Raw genomic sequence first — 25,262 nt, 5'->3', positions numbered from 1 at the left:
CATATGATTCTCCAATAGGAGAGAAAGACTTTTCTCTTTGCTGCCGCCTTCTCATTTTGTACTCCGACCTTGGTTGGAACCACTTTCAGGTAGGGGGTTGATATTCTTGTAGAGGTGGGTAAGACATTTGTGGAGGCGGTGCAAGCCGTTGTGGGTTTTATGGGTGTGAAGCATATGGCGGTGCATTGTGGATAGAGTACTGGGGAGGTGAGGTATGACTTTGGAGATTTTGTGGAGGAAAGTAGCATTGGGGAGGATTATTTGGAGTACGAGGATATTCATGGGGTCGGTATTGAGGTTGAAAGCGTTTAGCAGGAATGCCCACTAGATCTTGTCGTTGGCTGGGCTCGACAACATCTTTTCTATCAATCGAAGGACTGATCCCGGCAACTTGTTCGTTCCATCTGAACCAAAACTCCCTAAAACCTTCCTTGGGTTTCTTTTCCATCTGAGATAGGGAGGAGCGGCCTGGGATAATGTCTACATTATACTGATAGTGCCGAACAAAATCTTGAGCCAAGTCACCCCATGCATGTCACTTACTAGCATCTTGGCGGGTGTACCACTCCAGAGCTTTCCCACTCAGACTCTGACTGAAATATGCCATCAATACTTCATCCTTCCCGCAAACACTTCTCATTTCACTGCAACAACCCCTCAGATGCTCTACTGGATCTCCACGCCCATCATATAAATTAAGCTTTAGCATTTTAGACCCTTTCAGCTTTCTGGATATCTTATCCTGCTCCACTGTCTTAGTAGGCTTTGTAGTTTCACCGGGAGGCTCAAAATAAGGAGCATAAGAGTATGGACCCGAGACCTTGAAAATTGGTTCTGGAGCATAGTGTTAGACATCTGGAGCTTGGAACACAGTCTCGCTGGAGGATCGAGGAAGAGTAGCTGGTGGATGAGCTACAAAAACACAAGTGGTCAAAGGAGCGGGATTTGATGTGCTTTTTAGGGGTGGAATGTGAAAAGATTGTGGGGGGATATCAACACTAGTGGGAACCTGGGTTTGTAATAGTGGTGGGATAGTTGCAAGGTTTTTAGTGTAGTTAGTGGGGAATGAATGTGGAGGATGCCCCCTGATCCAAGACTGATACATTTCTTCCATCTGTTGTTTCAACCTTTGGACCCCCTCTTTCAATTCAGACTCCGACTCCACAAACATCCTTGGTGGGTCTACAACACCAGTGTTTGTTTCTTTGCTAGCCATGGCTACTTGCTCTTTGACCTATGTTGTATGAACGAATCGCCAAAGTGCCACAAACTAACCACCCTCTGTTATGATAACAATAAAAGTAACAAAGAGCAACAAAAAAAAGCCAACATGTTAGTGTTAGGGCATTTATCAGATAGAATGATCACATAGTGTGTCATGCCCCCTGGTCACAATTAACGGTTTTAGAATGGCTTCGAGAGTACGAAGGATATATGGCATCATCCCAATTTCACTCTTCTGGCCCTTTTCTCTTCTTTTCCTCCTTTGCGCTCCTTAATTTGCTCATTTCTTTCAACTCTTTTCTTTCTGATTATCGCTCTTTCTTTCCTCTCATTTTTCACATCCCACAACTTTTCTCTCTTTTTTTCTTCTTTTTTTTTTCTTTTTTTTTAGTTTTCAAAAAAATGATTCGATCGAAACCTATGTAGGTTGCCTACGTATCATGTCCCTCATGAATTAGATCAAGCGTAGCTCTGAAAAAGTAACGGATAAAATAAACTAAGAAACAAAAATCTTTTTGAAATTTTCATTTATAATTTTTTTCAAATACAAAACAGGAAGTACTATAACAAAAGACTCGAAAATCTTAATTAGACTGACAGACTCGATACTACTGTACAAGACTAATAATTAAAAGACAACATAAAATAGACTAAAAAATAAAAAGTTTCCTCAAACAGCTCGTGCATGCAATAGTCTTGACTAGAATGGTCCTGGGGTATTTGTCATGCTCGAGTCCTGGTACATGGATCCAGACCTGAATGAGAAAAATAAGACCAAATAGATCAGTGACTCAAGACACTATGCTACACCACAACACCTCCTATTGGAAGCACGCAAGACATGATTGGGCTGCTTTTGCAAAATTAACCTATGTGGCCAAGGATGGCTATTAGTGCAAACTCAACAACGGTGACCTCAAAGACATGGAAATACCTCACTAAGGCTTAAATGGATTCAACTCCCAATAATCATGGCCCAAAATTAATTTGCAGAAATAACCCATTTTGCAGAAACGGCCAATATGGCTAGATGTGACTAAAGATGCAAACTCAATAAGGACGTGCCTTAAAGTAATATGACTCATAGTTGTGGACTCAAGATTCTAAGACATGGGTAATTGAACCACTTTACGAAAATGATCCCATTTTGCAAGAATGGCTCGTGTAGCCAAAAGTGGCTAGACATGCAAGATTTGGCTAAGATCCCGCAAAGCCAAGAACCTAAGACACTAGGAAGACCGGACCCTATGTGGGTTGCCTATGTATCACGTCCCGAAAGACGAGAATCAAGTTCGCGTAGTTCGGGAAGATTCGATATGGGAGAAAGCTTAAAAAATGACACTAGTTGAAAAAATATATTTTTTGTCTTCTTGAAAAATGATGGAAAATGTAAAATCTTTTTAGATTTTTTTTTAAAATTTTTGGAAAATAATGGGAAGGTGTAAAATCTTTTGGATTTTTTTTTTGATTTTTTGAAAAATAATGGGAAAGTGTAAAATCTTTATGGATTTTTCATTTTCATTTTCTTTTCTGTCTTTTGTTTTTGAAAAAGTAGTGAAAGAAAAATATAACTGGACGCTACTTGCTTCATCTTTCACTCTTCTTTCCCAAACATCGGTTAGCCAAATGACCTTTTTACCCTCAAAGGTGCAACATGTATCACATAAGAATGATTGAATGTCTTTTTGGGCCACGGGCCTATTTTTGATAAAATTTGGATAGGCTTCCTACAAAGGGACACGGTACCTGGGACCGAGCCCTGCTAGATCTAAATAACATGATGCAAATAAAAATGACCTAAAGGCTGACCTTAGTTTGTGGTTTATTAACAAGGCAATTCGGGGGAGTGTATGGTCGATGGTGGCTGCTCAAGCTTTCCAACCACTCCATACGTCCGATGGCCCCCCCTCCTAAATTAAGGGTGACTCAACAAAGAGTTCATGCACGCGACGCGTACTCCGAGACTTGTTGCAGAAAGAAGACCCATGATTATGCAAATGATGACAATTTATAAAGCAGTAACACAATAAGAAAAGCGATAAACAAATAGCCAACAAAACAAGGAAATACGACAAACAAAGCAAATAAAGAAAACAAATACCTCAACCAAATATCCTAAAAGCCAACAAGATCAAATACCAGCACGAACCTGCAACTCCCCAGCAGAGTCGCCAAAGATGTCACACCCCTTTTTTAACAACTACCTTCACTAAACCCTCTTAAATTAATAAAAAGATTTATAAAGCTCAAAAGGGTTTTAATTAAAAAGTGACAAAATTGTGTTAAAAAGGAAATAATTCAGAGTCGCCACCTGACATTTGTTTCGGTGTGCCAGGTCACCGTTTTTCAAAAATGATTTTTCTTTTAAAACACTTCGAACTCCAAACTAAGTCTGCACCAGAGATTTGGGTAAGGGGGTTCATTTGACTTAGGGAGAAGGTATTAGGCATTCCCCAAGTCCCGTAACTAGTACGATTGCGTACATGATCAAGTTGGCTTTTAAAATATTCAATTGAGATAGAAAACACAGAAAAAGAAAAATAAACACACAAGAGGCCCGAGGTCGTTCCCAACTAATAAAAGAGAAGCGAAAATGAAAATAAAAATACTCAGAGTTCTACTTTCGGCCTCCAAATATAAATACCACGGGCATACCCCGGATGAAATATATACAAATCCTTCGGGGTATTCCCCGAATAAATTTAACTAAGGGAATAACGTCTCGCCACGAAACTAACAAAAATTCTAAGGCTTGCCTACCTAAGTGTGGTCGGCCTAAACATGCTCCTAACGGGTCATAACACAAAGCAAGATGAAGTACCAAACAAAAGTAATAAAGCAACAGTAAAAGTAAGTATAAAATATAATACCTTATACTCAAACCCAAGCCATGTATGAACTTTATCGATTCATATTTATTTCATATTCAAATTCTTTTAAATTTACCAAAACCCCAACCCCAACCAGTATTTCTTTTACTACTCAAACCATCAATAAATCTATATAACCTATTCATTTGATTCTCCTATTATAGGTTATTAATACTAGAACCTGGAAACCTCTACCTCTTAAGGAAAGCATTGCAACAGACTTGAAATCTCAATTTAGCTATTTAAAGTTTAAACGTAAACAATAATCAAGAACACAAGGATCATCCAATTAAAAAACTAGGGAAAGAGAGGGGTAAGGTTTAGACCTTTTATTGATGAATCCAAGGGTGTAATTCAGAAGGCAAACTGGAAATCGGAACCAGAGCTTGACCGAAAAACCTTGGCTGAAATCAAACGGGACCGGAACCATCGAGCCAAGAATGGAAACTTCGTTGTAAAGTTTGAACGACGATGGCATCGGCGGCGACGCTAGCTAAGTGAGAGATGAGAGGATTGAGTGAAATAGTGAGAAGAGGGGGTCATCGTTTTCATAATCGCTGAATTTCTGCCGGAGCTCTTAGAGTGAATGGGAGCGGCTATTTTTCTAGAAAAAAAATGAGAGCCTTCCCCCTTTTTCGCTGCTGCTTTCCCCAAATGCTCTATCTCATTTCAGTCTCTTAATCTGTATGTAGAGTGTCAAATATATGAATATCTTGATTCAAATTTTCAGGCAAGCTATAATAGAATGGATCAATTAAATGGTCACGTTTGATTCTGCAAAGTTGCTGGGCGGTTGCTGCCTCTCAAGTGTGATAGAATGAGAGATTTTTTGGAATTAAAGATGATTGGAAATAGTGGTGGTATTTGTGAAAATCAGAGAGTGTTGATTTCTTGAATTTTTTTTCTAAGAAGAACAATGAATTAAAGTGACGTTCTACTTTTCGTTTTGATTGTCCCTTCCTTTTTCGTGAGTGTGTGTGCTTTTTTTTTATTGCCGCTGTTGGGAGCAGCTGGAGACGGGTGGTCGCTGGCGACTGGGGGTCTCTCCTAGATTTTTTTTTGTGGTTCTCCCCTTATAATAATGAAAAATTCCAGACCCTTCCTCAACTCTACTTGGAGAAAAGAAAAGAGATCTCTTAGCCAATACCGTGTGGTCCCTATCAGTAAAAAATGCCATATTTCTGTATGCAATGTAAAAATGAAATGGAATGTGTAGTGGTGTGACGTGGCAGGGAGTTAAGGCGAGGACAAGAATTGTGAATTTCTATTGTGCAAATGAATCCAAAAACGTGAGAGTGGGGAGTGTGAATCTTTGTGATTTTCACTTTTTGCTTTCTTTCTTATTCAATTAAAGGAATGGAAAACATAAAACCATAAAATAAGAAAACCAACTAGCTATAAATCTATATTTTTCTTTTTCTTTGACTTTCTTTCAAGATATATTGCTAGATGAAGATACTAATTAGCTAAAACTAAAGAAAATATTTTTGTAATTTTTATTTTGTGATAAAATAAAGTAAAAGGGTCAAAACTAGTTAAAATAGCGATATTAGACCTAAATAAATATTTAAATGCTAAAATATATAAAATCTCGGGGAGGGTCAAAAATTACATGTCTACAAAGTAGACATAACAAAGTTGGGAACACAAAGTAGCTAATCAAGTAGGTCACAAGACTTAGAAGCAGGTTCAGCAGGACTTAGAAGCAAGTTCAACACCTAGCCAAATAATACATTGGCAGTCACATATTGAAAGAGTTAAGGGAGAAACCAGTTTGTAGGATTAACAAAGATTATCATACACATGTGCATAATACCAAACCAGTTGAAACCTAAAATGTCCAAATTATGCTAAGTATACATTCCAGTGTCATAAGACAAATATGTTAACTCTCATCAGGAAACAAAACAACATTTAGACATGATAGGGGAACACAAATTGTGAGAAGTCAAGTAATCACTGAAGGAACAGGGAATCAAGTGAGCCAAAGGCATGCTAAGGGACACATAGGTTATAATACATTACAGATGTGAGATATTTATTACAGAGATTCAGGACAAAGCAGTAAAGCAGGTTCATGTCAAATAGCAAATGTAGACATTCAGACATCAATACAATAGACTAATTGCAACGACCCGACCGGTCATTTTGAGAATTAATGCCCAGATCCCCTATTAACTACTTTTCTCATGTTTATTTCTACTATTATAATTTGCCGGGAAGATTCCTTTTGAGTTTCATAGTGTTTTGGGACATTTAGTCCCTAAATGAGAGCTTAAGTTTTAGAATTTGGACCGTAGTCGGAGTAGTATGAAGACGGCTTCGGAATGGAATTCCGTCAATTCCGTTAGTTCCGTTAGGTGATTTCGGGCTTAGGGGCGTGTTCGCATTGTATTTTGGAGGTCCGTAGCTTATTTAGGCCTGAAATGCTGAAAGCTGAATTTTTGAAGTTTTCGAATCGATAGTGAGATTTTGATATCGGGGTCGAAATCCAATTCCAAAAGTTAGTATAGCTCCGTAGAGTTGAATGTGACTTTTGTGCAAAATTTGTGGTCAATCGAACATGGTTTGGTTGGTTTTGGCATCGGTTGTAGAATTCTTGAGATTTCAAGTTCATTAGGCTTGGATTGGAGGGTGATTCATGGTTTTAGCATTGTTTGATGTGATTTGAGGGTTAGATTAAGTTCGTATAATGTTTTAGGATTGGCTGGTATGTTTGGTTGAGGTCCCGGAGGCCTCGGGTGAGTTTCAGATGCTTAACGGAAGTTGAATTTGGACTTGGAAAAATTCTGAAGTTGCTGCTTCTGGTATTTTTGCATATGCGGTGAGGAGCCCATAGGTGCGGCCCACAGAAGCGAGGAAATAGGTCGCAGGTGCGTTTTGGAGCACGAAGGCCAGTGGCCGCAGATACGGCTCAAGGACCGCAGAAGCGGACTGCATCTGCTGAGAAGGGAGCGCAGGTGCAGTGCCTAGGGAGTTAATGAAATTTCGCAAATACGGAGCCCAAGACGCAGGTGTGGTACTGCAGGTGCGGCCCCATGAACCGCAGATGCGGAAATCATTGGGCAGATATAGAAAAATCGAGGGTTTGAGTTCATAACTTGGAAAAATCAAATTGGACCGGGGAAGGTGATTCTGTGGGGATTTTGACGAGAAGACCATTGGGTAAATATTCCTTATACCTTTTTAACTGTATCCTATTAATCTAAGCTTAAATTCATTAATTAATTTCGGATATGGGGTGAAAATTGGGAGAATTGAGGAAAAGTTCTTAGGAGTTTTTGGATTTTGATCGAGATTTTGGTATCGAATTTGAGTGATTTTGGTATGGTTAGACTCGTGAGTGAATGGGTGTTCATAATCCATAATTTTTACCTGATTCCAAGATGTGTGTCCGGGAGAATTTTTGAGCGTTTTTCTATTTTCTTACCTTAGCTTTGATTCATTTAACTAAATTCGTTGTTTGTGGTTATATTTACATTATGAAATTGATTTGATTAGATTTGGGCTACTCGAAGTTGGATACTCAGGGCAAGAGCGTGATTTCGGATTGATTTGAGCTGGTTTGAGATAAGTGGCTTGCCTAACCTTGTGTGGGGGAACTCCCCTTAGGATTTGGTATTGTTGTTATATGAATGCCGTGTACGTGAGGTGATGAGTGCGTACACGTGCTAATTGTTGGAAAACCCCATTTTCATTAAGTAAACATCTATGTTTCCTTTTTTTTCCGAACACTACTTGTATTTTAAAGCCTACTGTTTAGCTTAGGAAAGCATGCTTAAGTTACTTAGCTGTTTTATCTTCTTAAACTGTTTACTTGAATTCTATGCAGTATGTTTAGAATAGGAACCTCTATTTTATTGTTACGAACTTGGATAGAACTGTAGATTCTTTCTTGAGACTGTTGTGTGTTTACTTTGGGACTACGGGACGACATCCCGGGAGATTCCCCTATAATGGTTATTTACTTTGGGACTACATATTGGTATTTTAGGATATTCCCTTGCATATTTATGATTCAGACTATTGGACAATATCCCAGGAGGTCCTCTGCATATTTCGTTTGGGTCTACGGGACGACACCTTGGGAGATCCCATGTTGCTATTTCTGTGTACTGAGTTATATTCTTTCTGTGATTTTATTCATTATCGACTGTTAATATTTTAATTATACCATCACATTTCATACTGTTTTACCTTGTTATATGTATATAACCAGTAGGGCCCTAACCTTTCTCGTCACTACTCGACCGAGGTTACGCTTGACACTTACTGGGTACTGCTGTGGTGTACTCATGCCCTTTCCTGCACATGTTTTTTGTGTGCAGATCCAGATTTTTCTGCTCAGCCGTTCTATTAGTGAGACGGGCGATATCAGAGACTACAAGGTATATCTACCGCGTCCGCAGACCTAGAAGTCCCTCTCTATTCTTCCCTTTAGCTTTAGACTTCTTATATTTACTTTTGATTAGACATTCTGGAGTTAGAACATTATGTAGTTTTCTATAGCTTGTGATTTCATGAGATTCCGAGTTTTGGAAGTTTTTATTCAGTTTTGAGAGTGTGTGTTGTATATGCCGAGCGACATTTTAAACTCTTTTATTATGTTTTACCCGCAACTTGCTAGTTTCGTATTTCATTTCCTTTTTCCGTGTTTTGTTAGGCTTACCTAGTCGTAGATACTAGGTGCCGTCACGATAGTTTATGGAGGGAGAACTTGGGTCGTGACAAGTTGGTATCAGAGCTATAAGTTTATAGGAGTCATAAATCACAAGCCGGTTTATTAGATTCTCGCGCATTAGTATAGCGATATTTGTACTTACCTACGAGAAGCTATTTAACTGTTAGGAAAATTTCACTTCATATGATTTCCATTGCGTGCAAGATTTTGATATCAAAACTCTAAACCTCTGTCTTCTATTTTCTCACAGATGGTGAGGACACATGCTGCCAGAGAGGACCAGGCACCCGTGCCCCTTGCTAGAGCCGCTAGAGGTCGAGGCCGGGGTAGAGGGCAAGGACGCTCACGTGGTACATCCAGAGCATTCACGCGAGCTACCACAGAGGGTCCACCAGCAGCTCCAGTCGGAGCCCAGACACTTGATATTCCTACTGTTATTACTATTCCAGCTCTTCACGAAACCTTTGCATAGTTCGTGAGCATGTGCACAACTCTAGCTCAGGCAGGGTTGATCCCCTTGATGAAGCCACATTCCAGGCCGGGGGAGAAGAACAGACTCCCGCCGCCCGCACCCCAGAGTAGTGGGTCCAAGTTGATCAGACCCTAGAGGTTATACCGGTACCGCCTGTAGCTCTAGTTTAGCCCGAGGACATGGTAGCAACTTCAGAGGATAAGCAACGAAGGCTTGAGAGGTTTAAGAAGTACAAGCCTCCTATATTCAATGGTTTAGCATCAGATGCTGCTCTGGGATTTCTGGAGGAGTGCTTCCGTATCCTCCACACTATGGGTATATCAGGATCGAGTGGGGTTTCTTTCACTACCTTCCAGCTTCGAGGAGCAGCCTATTAGTGGTGGCGTACTTTTGAGTTGGATAGTCCAGTTGAGGCAGCTTCCCTTACATGGACACAGTTTTTATATATGTTTTTTTTAGGGAATATGTTCCTTAGAGCCTTAGGGATGCATGACGTGCAGAGTTTGAGCATTTGCGCCAGGGTACTATGACTGTTTCAGAGTATGCTGTCCGTTTCACTGACTTGGCTAGGCATGCACCTGCCTTGGTTTCTAATGTTCGTGAGAGAGTTTGCCGGTTTATTGAGGGGCTCATTCCCAGCATCAGTTCTAGCATGGCTCGGGAGTTAGAGATGGATATTTCTTATCATCAGGTGGTGAGCATTGCTAGGAGAGTAGAGGGTATGCATGCTCGAGATAGAGAGGAGAGGGAGGCTAAGAGATACCGAGAGTTGGGCCATTATTCTAGCGCCCGTGCCCCAGCTACAGTTCGTCATGGTAGGGGTTATATAAGTCGCCCCATTCATTCAGCTCTTCCAACAGCCAGCGGTATTCCAACTCCTCTTAGACCTTAGGAGCCTTATTATGCACCTCCGGTATCTAGTGCGCCTCATGCATGGGGTGCTTTCAGTAGTCAGTCCAGCAGACCTAGACCGAGCCAGTCACATGATCCACGTCCTCCCAGAGCTTGTTTTTAGTGTGGCGATGCACACCATATGGTGAGGGATTGCCCCAGACTTAGGAGCGGTGCACCTCCACAGACTTCTCAGCCACAACGTGCTCCACATAGTTCCGAGGCTATGATCACAACACCAGTTGCTGCCCTACCTGCCCAACCAGCTGGAGGTGGAGGTCAGGGAGGTAGAGGTCACCCTGGGAGGGAGGCCATGCTAGATATTATGCCCTTACTGCCCGTACTATGGCTGTCGCCTCTGATTCTGTCATCACAGGTATTGTCCTGGTTTATCATAGAGATGCATCAGTTTTATTCAATCCAGGCTCCACTTATGTTTATGTGTCCTCTTATTTTGCCCCGCATTTGGGCATATATCGGGATTCTTTGAGTTCCCCTATTTATGTTTCTACTCCTGTGGGAGATTCTCTTATTGTGGACTGCGTTTATTGGTCATGTTTCATTACTCTTAGTGGTTTTGAGACCAGAGTCAATTTACTATTGCTCTACATGGTAGATTTTGATGTTATCTTGGGCATGGACTGGTTGTCACCCAATTACGCTATTCTTGATTGTCACTCCAAAACTGTGACGCTGGCTATGCTAGGTCTACCGCGAGTAGAGTGGAGGGATACTTTAGATCACACTCCCAGTAGAGTTATTTCATTTCTTAAAGCTCAACGAATGGTTGAGAAGGGGTGTGGCACATATCTAGCTTATGTGAGAGATATCAGTATTAATACCCCTACAGTTGATTCAGTCCCAGTAGTACGGGATTTCCCTGATGTGTTTCTAGCTGATCTTCTGGTTATGCCACCCGACAGATATATTGATTTCAGCATTGATTTGTTGCTGGGCACTCAACCAAGTTCTATTCCTCCTTATTGTATGGCCCCTCCTTAGTTGAAGGAGCAGTTGCAGGAATTGCTTGACAAAGGTTTTATTCGGCCCAGTGTATCACCTTGGGGTGTTCCTATCTTGTTTGTGAAGAAAAAAGATGGTTCTATATGTATGTGCATTGTTTATCGCCAGTTGAACAAAGTCACAGTGAAGAACCGATATCCTTTGCCTCATATTGATGACCTGTTTGATCAGTTACAGGGTGATCGAGTGTTTTCTAAGATTGACTTACGTTCAGGTTTTCATCAGTTGAAGATTCGGGAGCCAGATATCCCGAAGACTGCTTTCAGGATTCGGTATAGTCATTACGAGTTCCTTGTTATATCATTTGGGTTGTCCAATGCCCCAGCAATATTTATGCATTTGATGCACAACATGTTCCGGCCATATCTTGACTCGTTTGTCATTGTTTCTATTGATGATATTCTGGTATACTCCCAAAGTCGGGAAGATCATGAGCAACACCTAAGGACAATGCTTCAGACTTTAAGAGAAAAGAAATTATATGTGAAGTTCTCGAAATGTGAGTTTTAGTTGGATTCCGCGGCATTCTTGGGTCACGTGGTATCGAATGAAGGGATCAAGGTGGATCCGAAGATAGTGGAAGCAGTGCAGAGTTGGCCCAGACCATCCTCAACTATAGAGATCCGTAGTTTTCTTGGCTTGGCGGGTTATTACCGTCGATTTGTTGAGGAATTTTCATCTATTGCAACACCTATGACTAGGCTAGCCCAGAAGGGCGCTCCATTCAAGTGGACAAAAGATTGTGAGGAGAGCTTCCAGAAGCCCAAGACAGCTTTGACTACAGCCCCAGTATTGATATTGCCTATAGGTTCGGGGTCTTATGTTGTCTATTGTGACGCCTCGAGGATTTGCCTTGGAGCGGTATTGATGTCGAACGGTAGGGTGATTGCCTACATGTCTAGACAGTTGAAGCTACATGAGAAGAATTATCCTGTCCATGATCTCGAGTTAGCTGCTATTGTTCATGCCTTGAAGATCTGACGTCATTATTTATACGGTGTTCCTTGTGAGATCTATACTAATCACTAGAGTTTGTAGCATCTGTTCAAGCAGAAAGACCTAAATTTGCACTAGAGGGGGTGGTTAGAGCTATTAAAGGATTATGATATCACTATCTTGTATCACATGGGTAAGGCCAATGTGGTGCCCGATGCTTTGAGTCACCGGGCGGAGAGTTTAGGGAGTTTGGTTTACCTACCAGCAGCGGAGAGGTCCATGGCAATGGATGTTCAGGTCTTAGCCAGTTTGTGCGATTGGATCTTTCGGAGCCCAGTCGGGTTCTAGCTTGTGTGATTTCTCGATCTTTCTTGTTGGATCGTATTAGAGAGCATCAGTTTGATGACCCTCATTTGCTTGTCCTCAAAGACAAGGTTCTGTATGGTGATGCCAGAGATGTGACCATTGGCGATGACGGGGTATTGAGGATGTAGGGTCAGATATGTGTACCCAATGTTGATGGGCTTTGGGAGTTGATTCTAGAGGAGGCCCATAGTTTGTGGTATTCCATCCATCCGGGTGCCGCGAATATGTACCAGGATTTGAGACAACATTATTAATAGAGGCGGATGGAGAAAGATATAGTTGGGTTTGTAGCTCGATGCCTCAATTATCAGTAGGTAAAGTATGAGCACCAGAGACCGGGTAGTTTGCTTCAGCAGATGGAGATTCTGGAGTGGAAGTGGGAGTGGATCACCATGGACTTCGTAGTTGGACTCCCACGAACTTTAAGGAAGTTCGATGCCATTTGGGTGATTGTGGATTGGCTGACCAAGTCCGTGCATTTCATTCTTGTGTGTACTACCTACTCTTCGGAGCGGTTGACGGAGATTTATATCCGGGAGATTGTTTGTATGTATGGTATTCCAGTTTCCATCATCTCAGATAGAGGCACTCAGTTCACATCACAGTCTAGAGGACCGTACAACATGAGTTGGGTACTCAGGTGGAGTTGAGCATAACATTTCACCCCCAGACGGACGGACAGTCCGAGCGCACTATTCAAATTCTTGAGGATATGCTTCGTACGGGTGTGACGGAGTTTGGAGGGTCTTGGGATCAGTTCTTGCCACTGGCGGAGTTTGCCTACAACAACAATTATCAGTCCAACATTCAGATGGCACCGTATGAGGCTTTGTATGGTAGGCGGTGTAGATCCCCGGTGTGTTGGTTCGAGCCGGGTGAGGCTAGATTATTGGGCACAGACTTGGTTCAGGACGCCTTGGAGAAGGTTAAAGTGATTCAGGATAGACTCCATACAGCCGAGTCCAGACAAAAGAGTTATGCGGACCAGAAGGTTCATGATGTTTCCTATATGGTTGGAGAGCGGGTCTTGCTTCGGGTTTTGCGTATGAAGGGCATTATGAGATTTGGGAAGAAAGGGAAATTGAGTTCGAGGTTTATTGGTCCTTTTGAGGTATTGCGACGTGTTGGGGAGGTTTCTTATGAGCTTTCCTTACCTCCCGGCTTGGCAGGATTTCATCCGATATTTCATGTTTCAATGCTCCGGAAGTATCACGGTGATCCGTCACATGTGTTGGATTTCAGTTCAGTCCATTTGGACAAGGATTTATCTTATGTTGAGGAGCTAGTGGCGATAGTGGTTAGGCAAGTTCAAAAGTTGAGGTCAAAGAACATTGCATCAGTGAAGGTTTAGTGGCGGGGTCAACCGGACTAGGAGGCGACTTGGTAGACCGAGCAGAATATGCGCAACCGTTACCCTCATCTTTTTACCACTTCAGGTATGTCTCTATGCTCGTTCGAGGATGAATGAATGTTTTAAGAGGGGGAGGATGTAACGACCCGGCTGGTCATTTTGAGAATTAATGCCTCGATCCCCTATTAACTGCTTTCCCCGTATTAATTTCTGCTATTATTATTTGCTAGGAAGATTTTGAATTTCGATGTGTTTTGGGACATTTAGTCCCTAAATGAGAGCTTAAGCTTTAGAATTTGGACTGTAGTCAGAGCAGTGTCAAGATGACTTTGGAATGAAATTCTGTCGATTCCGTTAGCTTCGTTGGGTGATTTCGGGCTTAGGGGCGTGTTCGGATTATTTTTTGGAGGTCCGTAGCTTATTTAGGCTTGAAATACCGAAAGTTAAATTTTTGAAGTTTCCGGATCGATAGTGAGATTTTGATATCGGGGTCGGAATTCGATTCCGAAAGTTGGTATAGCTCCGTAGTGTTGAATGTGACTTGTGTGCAAAATTTAGGATCAATCGGACATGGTTTGGTTGGTTTCGACATCGGTTGTAGAATTCTTGAGATTTCAAGTTCATTAGGCTTGGTTTGGAGGGTGATTCGTGGTTTTGGCGTTGTTTGATGTGATTCGTGGGTTGGATTAAGTTAGTATGATTTTTTAGGATTGGTTGAGGTCCCGGGGGCCTCGGGTGAGTTTCGGATGCTTAACGGAAGTTGAATTTGGAATTAGGCAAATTCTGAAGTTGCTGATTCTGGTATTTTCACACCTGCGGTGAGGAGCCCACAGGTACGACCTGCAGAAGTGAGGAAATAGGTCGCATGTGCGTTCTGGAGCACAAAGGCAGTGCCTAGGGAGCTAATGAAATTCAGTAGATACAGAGCCCAAGATGCAGGTGCGGGACCGGTGGTGTGGCCCCATGAACCGCAGATGCGGAAATCACTGGGCAGATATAGAAAAATTTAGGGTCTGAGTTCATAACTTGGAAAAATCAAATTGGAGCTCGGGGAAAGGCGATTCTGTGGGGATTTTGAAGAGAAGACCATTGGGTAATGATTCCTAATCTCTTTTTGATTGTATCTCATTAATCTAAGCTTAAATTCATCAATTAATTTCGGATTTGGGGTGAAAAATTGGGAGAATTGAGGAAAAGTTCTTAGGCCGAATTTTTAGATTTTGATCGAGGTTTTTGTATCGGATTTGAGTGGTTTTGGTATGGTTAGAATCGTGAGTGAATGGATGTTCATAATCCATAATTTTTACCTGATTCTGAGACGTGGGCCTAGGGATGATTTTTGGGCGTTTTTCTATTTTCTTACCTTAGCTTCGATTCCTTTAGCTAAATTCGTTGTTTGTGGTTATATTTACATTATGAAATTGATTTAATTAGATTTGGTCCATTCGAAGTTGTATACTCATGGCAATAGCGTGATTTCGGATTGATTTGAGCTGGTTCGAGGTAAGTGGCTTGCCTAACCTTATGTGGGGGAACTCCCCCTTGGATTTGGTATTGTTGTTATATGAATGCCGTGTACGTACGGTGACGAGTGCGTACACATGCTAATTTTTGGAAAACCCCATTTTCCTTAGGTAAACATCCGTGTTTCCTTTTTTTTGTTGAACACTACTTGTATTTTAAAGGCTACTGTTTAACTTAGGAAAGCATGCTTAAGTGACTTAGCTATTCTATGTGCTTAAATTGTTTACTTGAATTCTGTGCAGCATGTTTAGAATAGGAATCTCTATTTTCTTAGTACGAACTGATATAAAACTGTAGATTTTTTCTTAAGACTGTTGTGTGTTTACTTGGGACTACGGGATTATATCTCGGGAGATCTCCCTTGCATGTTTACTTTGGGATTACAGATCGGTATTCCGGGAGATCCCCCTACACATTTATATTTGAGACTACGGGACGATATCCCTGGAGATTCCCCTAACTGGATATTTACTTTGGGACTACGGATTGGTATTCCGGGAGATTCCCCTGCATATTTATGATTCATACTATGCGAAGATATCCCGGGAGATGCTCTGCAAATTTCGTTTGGGACTATTGGACGACATCCTCGGAGATCCCCTGTTGCTATTTCCGTGTACTGAGTTATATTCTTTCTATGATTTTATTCTTTATCAACTGTTAGTATTTTAATTATACCGTCACATTTCATACTATTTATCTTGTTATATGTATATAATTAGTAGGGCCCTGACCTTTCTCGTCACTACTCGACCGAGGTTAAGCTTGACACTTACTGGGTACCGCTGTGGTGTACTCATGCCCTTTCTTGCACATGTTTTTCGTGTGCAGATGCAGGTTCTTCTGCTTAGCCATTCTATTAGTGATGCGGGCGATATCAGAGACTTTGAGGTATTACAGCCGCGTCCACATACCTAAAAGTCCCTCTCTATTCTCCCCTTTAGCTTTAGACTTCCTGTATTTACTTTTGATCAGACATTCTAGAGTTAGAACACTATGTAGTTTTCTATAGCTTGTGATTTCATGAGATTTCGGGTTTTGGGAGTTTTGATCAGTTCTGAGAGTGTGTGTTGTATATGGCGAGCGTCATTTTAAACTCTTTTATTATGTTTTACCCGCAACTTGCTGGTTTCGTATTTCTTTCCTTTTTCCACGTTTTGTTAGGCTTACCTATTCGTAGAGACTAGGTGCCGTCACAACAGTTTACGGATGGAGAACTTGGGTCGTGACACCAATACGAACTTAAGAGAGTCTAAATCATTCAGGTGAAGCATGTTCAAGTAGCATATATTAGAATTGGCAGCTGTTAGGTAAAATTAAATACTAAAGAGGTTCAAACCAATGTAAAGCCGACAAGATCACACATAGAAGTAGCCCAGAATACATTAGCTTAAAAGAATCTATATTATTCAAATTAGGCGTAAGCATGTTTCAGAACTGACAACATTAGATTAAATTAAATGCTAAAGAGATTAAAACGACTATAAATCTAACAGAATTGCACACAAGAGTTTCCCAGAAACACATCAAGCCTTGGATTTCAGAAGTAGGAATGTGCTAATCATAAACACACAAGAACAAAATTACAAAGGTCAAATGACTTACCAATTAAACGGACAACAATAAAGAACAAAATTCCACAATGCGTCAAAGTTCCCAAGAGCTTCAAAGGAACCCCGAGCAATGCTCACACCAAGAGAAGGTTGAATAATAGAATATCAGTGGCCTTGGCTTTCAACCAGCCAAAGACGAAGTACATGACAAGAGAATGAGGGAATAACAGAATAAAGCTCCATTAGTGAAAATATAACGATTAAGGTCTGTCTCAAAGGAGAATGGGGAAGGGGTTTATATAGCGATAAAAATTAAACCTTGTAAACAAGGAAATACTGTAAAATCAAACATAAATAAGGAAGTAATAACATGCAGAATCAATAAAATTCGGATTAAGGAAAAATTAGGTAAACCCTAGTTGATAGAAATTGGAGATTGGCCAAAAATCTTGGCTAATCGGACCCATGTAGCCTGGTCATGATGCATATAGACGAAATATCGTCCAGATTCAAGCGATTGAAGTTGAATGGCTAGAATATGAGAGATAGTACTTGCCATGTTTAGGAAAGTACTAGGTGATACCATAGTTTTGTAGAAAATAACGAGATAACACACAAAAAGCAAGGAAATCATGGAAAGAATCCATGGTTGAGATGGATTAGGAGAAATTTGAGAGGGCAGCTAGGGTTTTTAAGGAGAGGAGAAGGGAGGATTTTAGGGCGTTGGATTAAAGAGAATGAGAGGATTATGGTTGATGGTAAACTAAAATGAGGGGTTTAATCGTGGGTCGTTGATCTCTTAAGATCAACGACCATGATTTAAAAGAAGCTGGGACAGGTCGTAAAAAGGGTACCGATCGGGTCTTGTAAAGTGGTCGTTTGGATTTGGGCTGGGGTTATTGGGCTAAGGTGCTGGGCCATTTTTAGTCCGAAAATTGGCTCAAAGTTGGCCAGCCTTTTAAATACACATAATTTATCAAAATGATTTATAAAAATAATTAGTAAATAAATAGAAATATTTTTTTATGCAGTAAAATGATGTAAAATAATGATTTAGCCTTATAAAAATATGAAATGCTATTTTGACACAAATAATAAAAATAAAGAGCATTTGTGTATGAATATAAGCTATTATTATAAAATTAGGTAAATATCTTAAAAATACAAACATAATTATACGAAATGAAGTGAAACATTATGAAACATATATGACGATGCAAAAATAGTAATTTTGTATTATTAAGTCATCACAAATAATTTAAAGGGATAATTACTAAATATTTATACAATTTAAATGCAAGAAAATTACTTTTAAAGCTCTAAAAATTTTAGAAAAATATTTGTATAGATTTATATACTAGATAATGATGCAAAATATTGTTTTGAAAGTATATATACTATTTGAAAAAATATGAAGGCAAAATCGGATATCAACATCATGACCTCAACCCACCAAACTGAATATATATGTTCAAAACAACCGGTCGAGTCGTTATATGTTCCGTTCTATCCTGGGATGAATTTATCTAATAACCTTATTCAATGAGTGGATTAAATTCCTTAAGTAAATAAAATTTTTGGGCTCAAAACTTTTAATTCTCCTGTTTCTATTTTTATTTTTGTTTTATTTTTACAGAAACTGCTTTCGAACACATGTTAACAACAACACCTTGTTGTTGTCGGCGAGGGAGTTTGGAGTGCTAGTGGTCACTGTTTCACCATCATAAAAGACAACTAAGTCATCTAGTAAGGGAGTTAAAATAATATTTTCTCCAATTTTTTTTGATTTTTTACGTTTATGGGTAAGATATTTTTTTCGAAAAAAAAAGAAGAAAAAGAAGAAAGAGAAAGCCTCAAAATGTGAGGGGGTATCATTTTTCAATTAATAAACGTTAAGGGGTACACTGGATTTTACTCAGAATAATAAATGAAACTTTAAAGACTTGACTACTTATGATTGTAATGTAAGAGTGTTGTGATGACCCAAAAGGTCATTACTTATTTTAAAACGAAACTCCGTATTCTGAGGCCTTGAAAACCTCATTTAGAGTCACCTCGATTTGCGTGTGCAGTCCGGGCGCGTAGCCGGAAAGCTTAAATACGATAATCTGTGAAAAATGATAAGTTTTGATTATACATTGAGCTAATTTGACTTCGGTCAACATTTTGGTAAACGGATCGGACCCGTAATTTGACGGTCCTGTAGGGTCCGTAGGAAAATATGGGACTTGGGCGTATGCCGGGAATCGAATTCCGAGGTCCCGAGCCCGAGAAATGAATTTTCAAAGAAAATTATTTTCTGAAATTGTTTAAAGAAATTTGAAATGAAATTTGATTAGAACACGAAGGTATCGGGCCCGTATTTTGGTTCCGGCGCCCGGTACAGGTCTTATATATGGTTTAAGTCATTTCTGTAGAGTTTGGTTGAAAACGGACGTCGTTTGACGTGATTCAGACCTAAATTGCTAAATTTGATACTTGATGAAGTTTGAGAATAAAAAGGTTCTTGATTTTGAGGTTTGATTCATTATTATTGAGGTTATTTTGGCGATTTGATCGCACGGATAAGTTCGTATGATGTTGTTGAGTTAGTACGTGTGTTTGGTTAGGAGCCCCGAGGGCTCGATTGTGTTTCGGATGTATTTCGGCAAGTTTTGAACTTAGGAAAAAGTTGCAGATTCAGAGAAGTTGCAGGTCTCTGAACCCAGGTCTCGCTGTCCGCGGTGAAAACTTTGCGGCCATGGTGGGGACTCCGCGACCGCGGTGAGCAAGGCCAAGCCTCCGCGGCCGCGCTCGATTTCTTGCAATTCGCGGTGGAGTTCCGCGGCCGCAGTCCTTTTTATGCGGTCTGCGGAGAGGGCCTGAAAGGAGTATATTTAAACGAACTTTCTAGTTATTTTTCAATTTTCAAAACCCTAAAATATAAGAGGCGATTTTTCAAACAACCTTTCTTCTCCAAATCAATTGTAAGACGTTTTTAACTAGTTTTCTTCAATCATTAACATCTTTTAACATGATTTCAACTTCAAATCAATGATTTTCATGGAGGAAATTGGGTGTTTTGAGTAGAACCTAGGTTTTCCAAAAATTGGGGATTTGGACCACGATTTGATGTCCGATTTCAAAATAAATTACATATTTGGGCTCGTGAGGGAATGGGTAATCGGGTTTTGGTTCAAACCTCGGGTTTTGACCACATGGGCCCGGGGGCAATTTTGACTTTTTTGGGTAAAACTTTGGAAAACTTATTTTTCATGCATTCCAATTTGATTTATTTAGCGTTTATTGATGTAATTAAGTAACTTGTGGCTAGATACGAGCGAATTGGCGGAGAGGGGGTAAAGCTATAATTGAAGCTTGAATTGTGTTCGTGGCATCGAGGTAAGTGTTTGGTCTAACCTTAGCTTGAGGGATTAGGAGTTGTGTCCTATTTGCTATTTGCTTCTTGTCGAGTACGACGTATAGGCATGATGACGAGTATCTATACGTTGGTGTCAAACATGACCGTGAGTCTTATCTTGTCATTTTCATGATCTCGTTATATTATTCATGCCTTGGTAAAGATTTCTATTTATTGTGTTGTGGAAAGAATTGTGACCTATGAACATTGAGGAGCGTTGGCTCCAGTTGTATAACGAATTGTTAAAGTATAAGTGATAATCGAAACTCTAGGGCATTGGCTCGAGTTGTGAAGTGAATTGCGAAGTAAAAGTGAGAAAGAGAAGAGATCATTATGTTGCCCCCTTGCCGGACTATTGTTGAGTTGAGGTTCCCTTGCATTGTGTTCTTAATTGATATTACAGACGCTTAGGTTGATGATTCTTCGTGTTAGGTGTTGTAACAAGTTTGGTTATAGCTGAGTAACTAGGTGTTGTAACAAGTTTAGTTATAGCTGAGCTAGTTAGATGTTGAAACTAGTTGAGTTATAGTTGAGATAGTTAGATGTTGGAACAAGTTTGGTTATGGCTGTTTCTCCCTTGCCGGGACGTATATACTTGTACTGTTGAGTTCCCTTGCCGGGATAGTGTAGTCTATTGTTGACCTCTTGCCGAGATGGTTAATTATGATTATTGTTGATAGTTATATATGTGGAACGGGTTGCACGCCGCAACAGATATTATATTGGATCGGGTTGCACGCCGCAACAAATATTATATTGGATCGGGTTGCACGCCGCAACAGATATTATATTGGATCGGGTTGCACGCCGCAACAGTTACATATGCGGATCGGGTTGCGCGCCGCAACAGTTACATATGCGGATCGGGTTGCGCGCTGCAATAGTATTGTCGTTGTATTGATTGTAGACATCGAGTGTTCTTTCATACTTTATTAAGTTTCTGATAGAATTGATATATTTCCCCGAATCATGTTTTCCCTTTCCTTTTAAATTGTTATGACCCGTTTATATTTCCGCTGCATATTATATAACTACATAGGTTTATTTGGAGTTTGGTCCTAGCCTTGTCACTACCTCGCCGGGGTTAGGCCAGGCACTTACCAACACATGGGGTCGGTTGTGATGATACTACACTCTGCACTCTGTGCAGATACCGGAGTAGCCTTTGGTCTGCAGTAGTAGCTCGGGAGCCAGCCTTCAGTCCACCGAGACACCGGGTAGCCTTGCAGGCGTCCTCAGGCCCGACGTCTCCTCTACCTTATTTTATATTCTGTTATCTCATGTATTCGTGACAAATAGTGTTATATTTCTTTCAAACAGTTGTATTTAGTACTCTTAGTAGTCCGTGGACGTTGTGACACCAGGTTCTGGTTAGAGGCACGTGATGGTCTCTGAGACATTTTCGTTTTCTATTTATTTAAGACTTTCGCTAAATTTCATATCCCGCTGCTAATTAACTGTTTATTTCCTTGTTAATATAATTGGTAAGAAGTTTTAAAATAAAGGAGTTCAATGATTTCTAAGTTCATGACTTGTTTAGCTTCTGCGAGTAGGCGCCATCACGACTCCCGAGGGTGGGGAATCCGGGTCGTGACAAGTGTTTTCACCATCAATCCTTAACTTCCTTCAAGAACTGAATCACACAAAATTGCATTAGTTCAACTATAACTAATTCATTTTTAATCAAGTTACTATTACTTTAACAAACAAACAAATTAAATTGTGTAATTGCTTGTCCTACTCACAAATCTAAAGAGAGTGATAACGAAGAACGGAAGAAAGTGGGCAAGAATAATGATGTTACATAAGGTGGTTATTTGCCTAAGAATGTTTAATGTTTTTTCTCCTATCCTCACACAATTGATATTTCATTGTGTGAGGATACTTTTACATTACATTATATAATACTAGGCGATGATGGCCTGTACAAGCACATGCCCAACGTGATTTAACTCTGCGTGTTATTTAATTGTAAATATAATATAAATTAATGATATAAGTATGGATTGAAGATTTAGCTCTGCGTGTTATCTAATTGTAACAACAACAACAACAACAACAACAATCCAGTATAATCCCATAAGTGGGGTCTGGGGAGGGTAATATGTACGCAGACCTTACCCCTACCCCGAAGGGTAGAGAGGCTGTTTCCAGGAGACCCTCAGCTCAAAAGCAACAGAAGCCGATATATTAGTACCATAAAAATGCATAATAAAATACCAGCAATACAATAGATATGAAATACAGAATACGAAATACTAAAACGATGGCTGGTATAGTAAAACTAGCAGGTAAAGCCCTGCATCAATAGACGACCAATGACATTCTTAGTCCAACTCCTAACTGGCTAGTCTCACTCTATTGTGCTGTAGAAATATTCACAACTCTCCCCTAACCTACAACCTTAATACTCGACCTCCATACTTCCCTGTCAAGGGCCATGTCCTCAGTAATCCTAAGTCGCGCCATGTCCTGTCTGATCACCTCTCCCCAATACTTCTTAGGTCGTCCTCTACCTCTCCGCGTGCCCACTACAGCCAGTCGCTCACACCTCCTCACCGGTGCATCAGTGCTCCTCCTCTGAATGTGCCCGAACCATCTGAGTCTTGCTTCCCGCATCTTGTCCTCCATGGGGGCCACACCCACCTTCTCTCGAATATCTTCATTCCTAATCTTATCCATTCTTGTATGCCCGCACATCCACCTCAACATCCTCATCTCTGCTACTTTCATCTTCTGGATGTGTGAGTTCTTTACCATCCAATATTCAGTTCCATATAACATGGCAGGCCTAACCACTGCTCTATAAAACTTACCTTTTAGTAATGGTGTCACTTTCTTGTCACACAAGACTCCCGACGCTAACCTCCACTTCATCCACCCCACCCCTATACGGTGTGTGACATCCTCGTCAATCTCTCCGATCCCCTGGATAACCGATCCAAGGTACTTGAAACTACCTCTCTTGGGAATGACTTGAGAGTCAAGCCTCACTTCAACTCCCGCTTCCGTCGGCTCAACTCCAAATTTGCACTCAAGGTATTCCGTCTTCGTCCCGCTCAACTTGAAACCTTTAGACTCAAGAGCATGTCTCCAAATCTCTAGCCTCTCATTGACGCCGCCTCGTGTCTCGTCAATTAGAATAATGTCATCAGCAAATAGCATGCACCATGGCACCTCCCCTTGAATATGATGAGTCAGTGCATCCATCACCAGGGCAAATAGGAATGGGCTGAGCGCAGACCCTTGGTGCAACCCCGTAATAACTGGAAAATGTTCAGAGTCGCCTCCTACTGTCCTAACCCGAGTCTTAGCTCCATCATACATGTCTTTAATCACCCTAATATAGTCAATCGGGACCCCTTTATCCTCTAAGCAGCTCCATAAGACCTCCCTAGGAACCCTATCGTATGCTTTCTCCAGATCAATAAACACCATGTGAAGGATCCTTCTTCCTATCCCTGTACTGTTCCACCATCCTCCTAATAAGGTGGATAGCTTCTGTGGTAGATCGCCCCGGCATGAACCCGAACTGGTTGTCTGAAATAGACACCGTCCTTCGCACTCTCATTTCTACCACTCTCTCCCAAACTTTCATGGTATGACTTAGTAATTTGATGCCCCTATAGTTGTTACAGCTCTGGACATCACCTTTGTTCTTATACAACGGGACCATTGTACTCCACCTCCACTCTTCAGGCATCCTATTAGTCTTGAATATAACACTAAACAATGCAGTAAGCCATTCCAAGCCTGCTCTACCCACACACCTCCACAGTTCCACCGGAATTTCGTCTGGCCCGGTAGTTCTGCCCCTTCTCATCTTACGCATTGCCTCTATGACTTCATCGATCTCAATGTCCCTACAATTACTTAATTCATGGTGACTGTCGGCATTCCTCGATTCCCCAGGTCTAATATCTTGATCTCCTTCTTCACTTAGAAGTTTATGAAAGTAGGTCTGCCACCTCCTCTTAATCTGGTCATCTCCCATCAAAACTTTGCCGTCGTCATCTTTTATGCACCTCACCTGGTCTAGATCTCGAGTTATCCTCTCTCTCGCCTTAGCGAGTCGGAATAACTTCTTCTCCCCACCTTTGTTACTTAGTTCCTCATACAGACGAGCAAAAGCTGTCGTCTTAGCCTCCATCACTGCCATCTTTGCCTCCTTCCTAGCTACCTTATACCTTTGATTGTTCTCTCTTTTCTCCTCCTCGTTAGTTCTCCCTACTAACCGCAGGTAAGCCGCCTTATTCGCTTCTACTTTACCTTGGACAACTGCATTCCACCACCAATCTCCTTTGTGACCACTATTGTGGCCCGTAGATATCCCTAACACCTCTCTCGCCGCCTTTCTTATACAGTCCGCCGTCGTCGACCACATTGTGTTCGCGTCCCCACCACTTCTCCAAGCTCCCATTGCCGATAACCTTCCTTCCAACTCCTTAGCTTTATCCTCAGTTAAGGCGCCCCACCTAATCCTGGGGCGTCCTTGTACTGACCTCTTCTTCCTCCTTATCCTAATACAAATGTCCATCACCAAAAGCCTATGCTGCGTTGAGAGGGTCTCACCTGCGATAACCTTGCAGTCCTCGCACAACCTTCTGTCGCTTCTCCTGAGGAGGAGGTAGTCAATCTGAGTCTTCGCCACCGAACTTTGGTAAGTAACCAAATGTTCATCCCGCTTTGCAAAACTCGAGTTCGCAATGACTAGATCGAAAGCCTTGGCAAAGTCTAACAGCGCAATGCCCCCTCCGTTCCGCTCTCCGAAACCAAAGCCGCCATGCACCTCAGTGTACCCACCTGCAGATGACCCAATATGACCATTGAAATCTCCTCCTATGAATAACCTCTCAGAAGGCGGTATACTACGAACAATCTCATCCAACCCCTCCCAAAAGCGCCTCTTAATATCCTCATCCAAGCCTGCTTGCGGTGCGTACGCGCTAACGACATTTAAAGTACCCTCAC

The 25,262-nt window shown here is 41.1% G+C and overlaps 1 protein-coding gene and 1 long non-coding RNA gene across 2 annotated transcripts; both read right to left on the bottom strand.

Moving 5' to 3' along the window:
- Nucleotides 1-1,721: 1,721 nt before the first annotated feature.
- On the bottom strand, nt 1,722-5,185 carry LOC104226887 (uncharacterized). Its single transcript, XR_710956.2, has 2 exons — nt 4,421-5,185; nt 1,722-1,979 (listed from the first exon to the last, which is right to left on the bottom strand). It is a non-coding gene; the product is annotated as an uncharacterized lncRNA (long non-coding RNA).
- A 16,715-nt stretch (nt 5,186-21,900) lies between these two features.
- On the bottom strand, nt 21,901-24,711 carry LOC138869224 (uncharacterized). Its single transcript, XM_070146825.1, has 2 exons — nt 24,136-24,711; nt 21,901-21,924 (listed from the first exon to the last, which is right to left on the bottom strand). Exons 1-2 carry the CDS (start codon nt 24,709-24,711, stop codon nt 21,901-21,903), a joined length of 600 nt encoding a protein of 199 aa, XP_070002926.1.
- Between the last annotated feature and the right edge of the window lie 551 nt (nt 24,712-25,262).

The sequence above is a fragment of the Nicotiana sylvestris genome, chromosome 5, assembly GCF_000393655.2.
Source record: "Nicotiana sylvestris chromosome 5, ASM39365v2, whole genome shotgun sequence".
Lineage (NCBI taxonomy): Eukaryota > Viridiplantae > Streptophyta > Magnoliopsida > Solanales > Solanaceae > Nicotiana > Nicotiana sylvestris.
This window is presented reverse-complemented; position numbering and strand designations above follow the sequence as displayed.

What these genes read in the sequence shown, in the direction of transcription:
- LOC138869224 (XM_070146825.1), bottom strand. Translation starts at nt 24,711, where the DNA reads ATGGGAGCTTGGAGAAGTGGTGGGGACGCGAACACAATGTGGTCGACG. An exon ending in GGGACATTGAGATCGATGAA is followed by an intron (nt 21,925 to 24,135) that starts GTCATAGAGGCA and finishes TGTGTGATTCAG; the next exon opens with TTCTTGAAGGAAGTTAAGGA.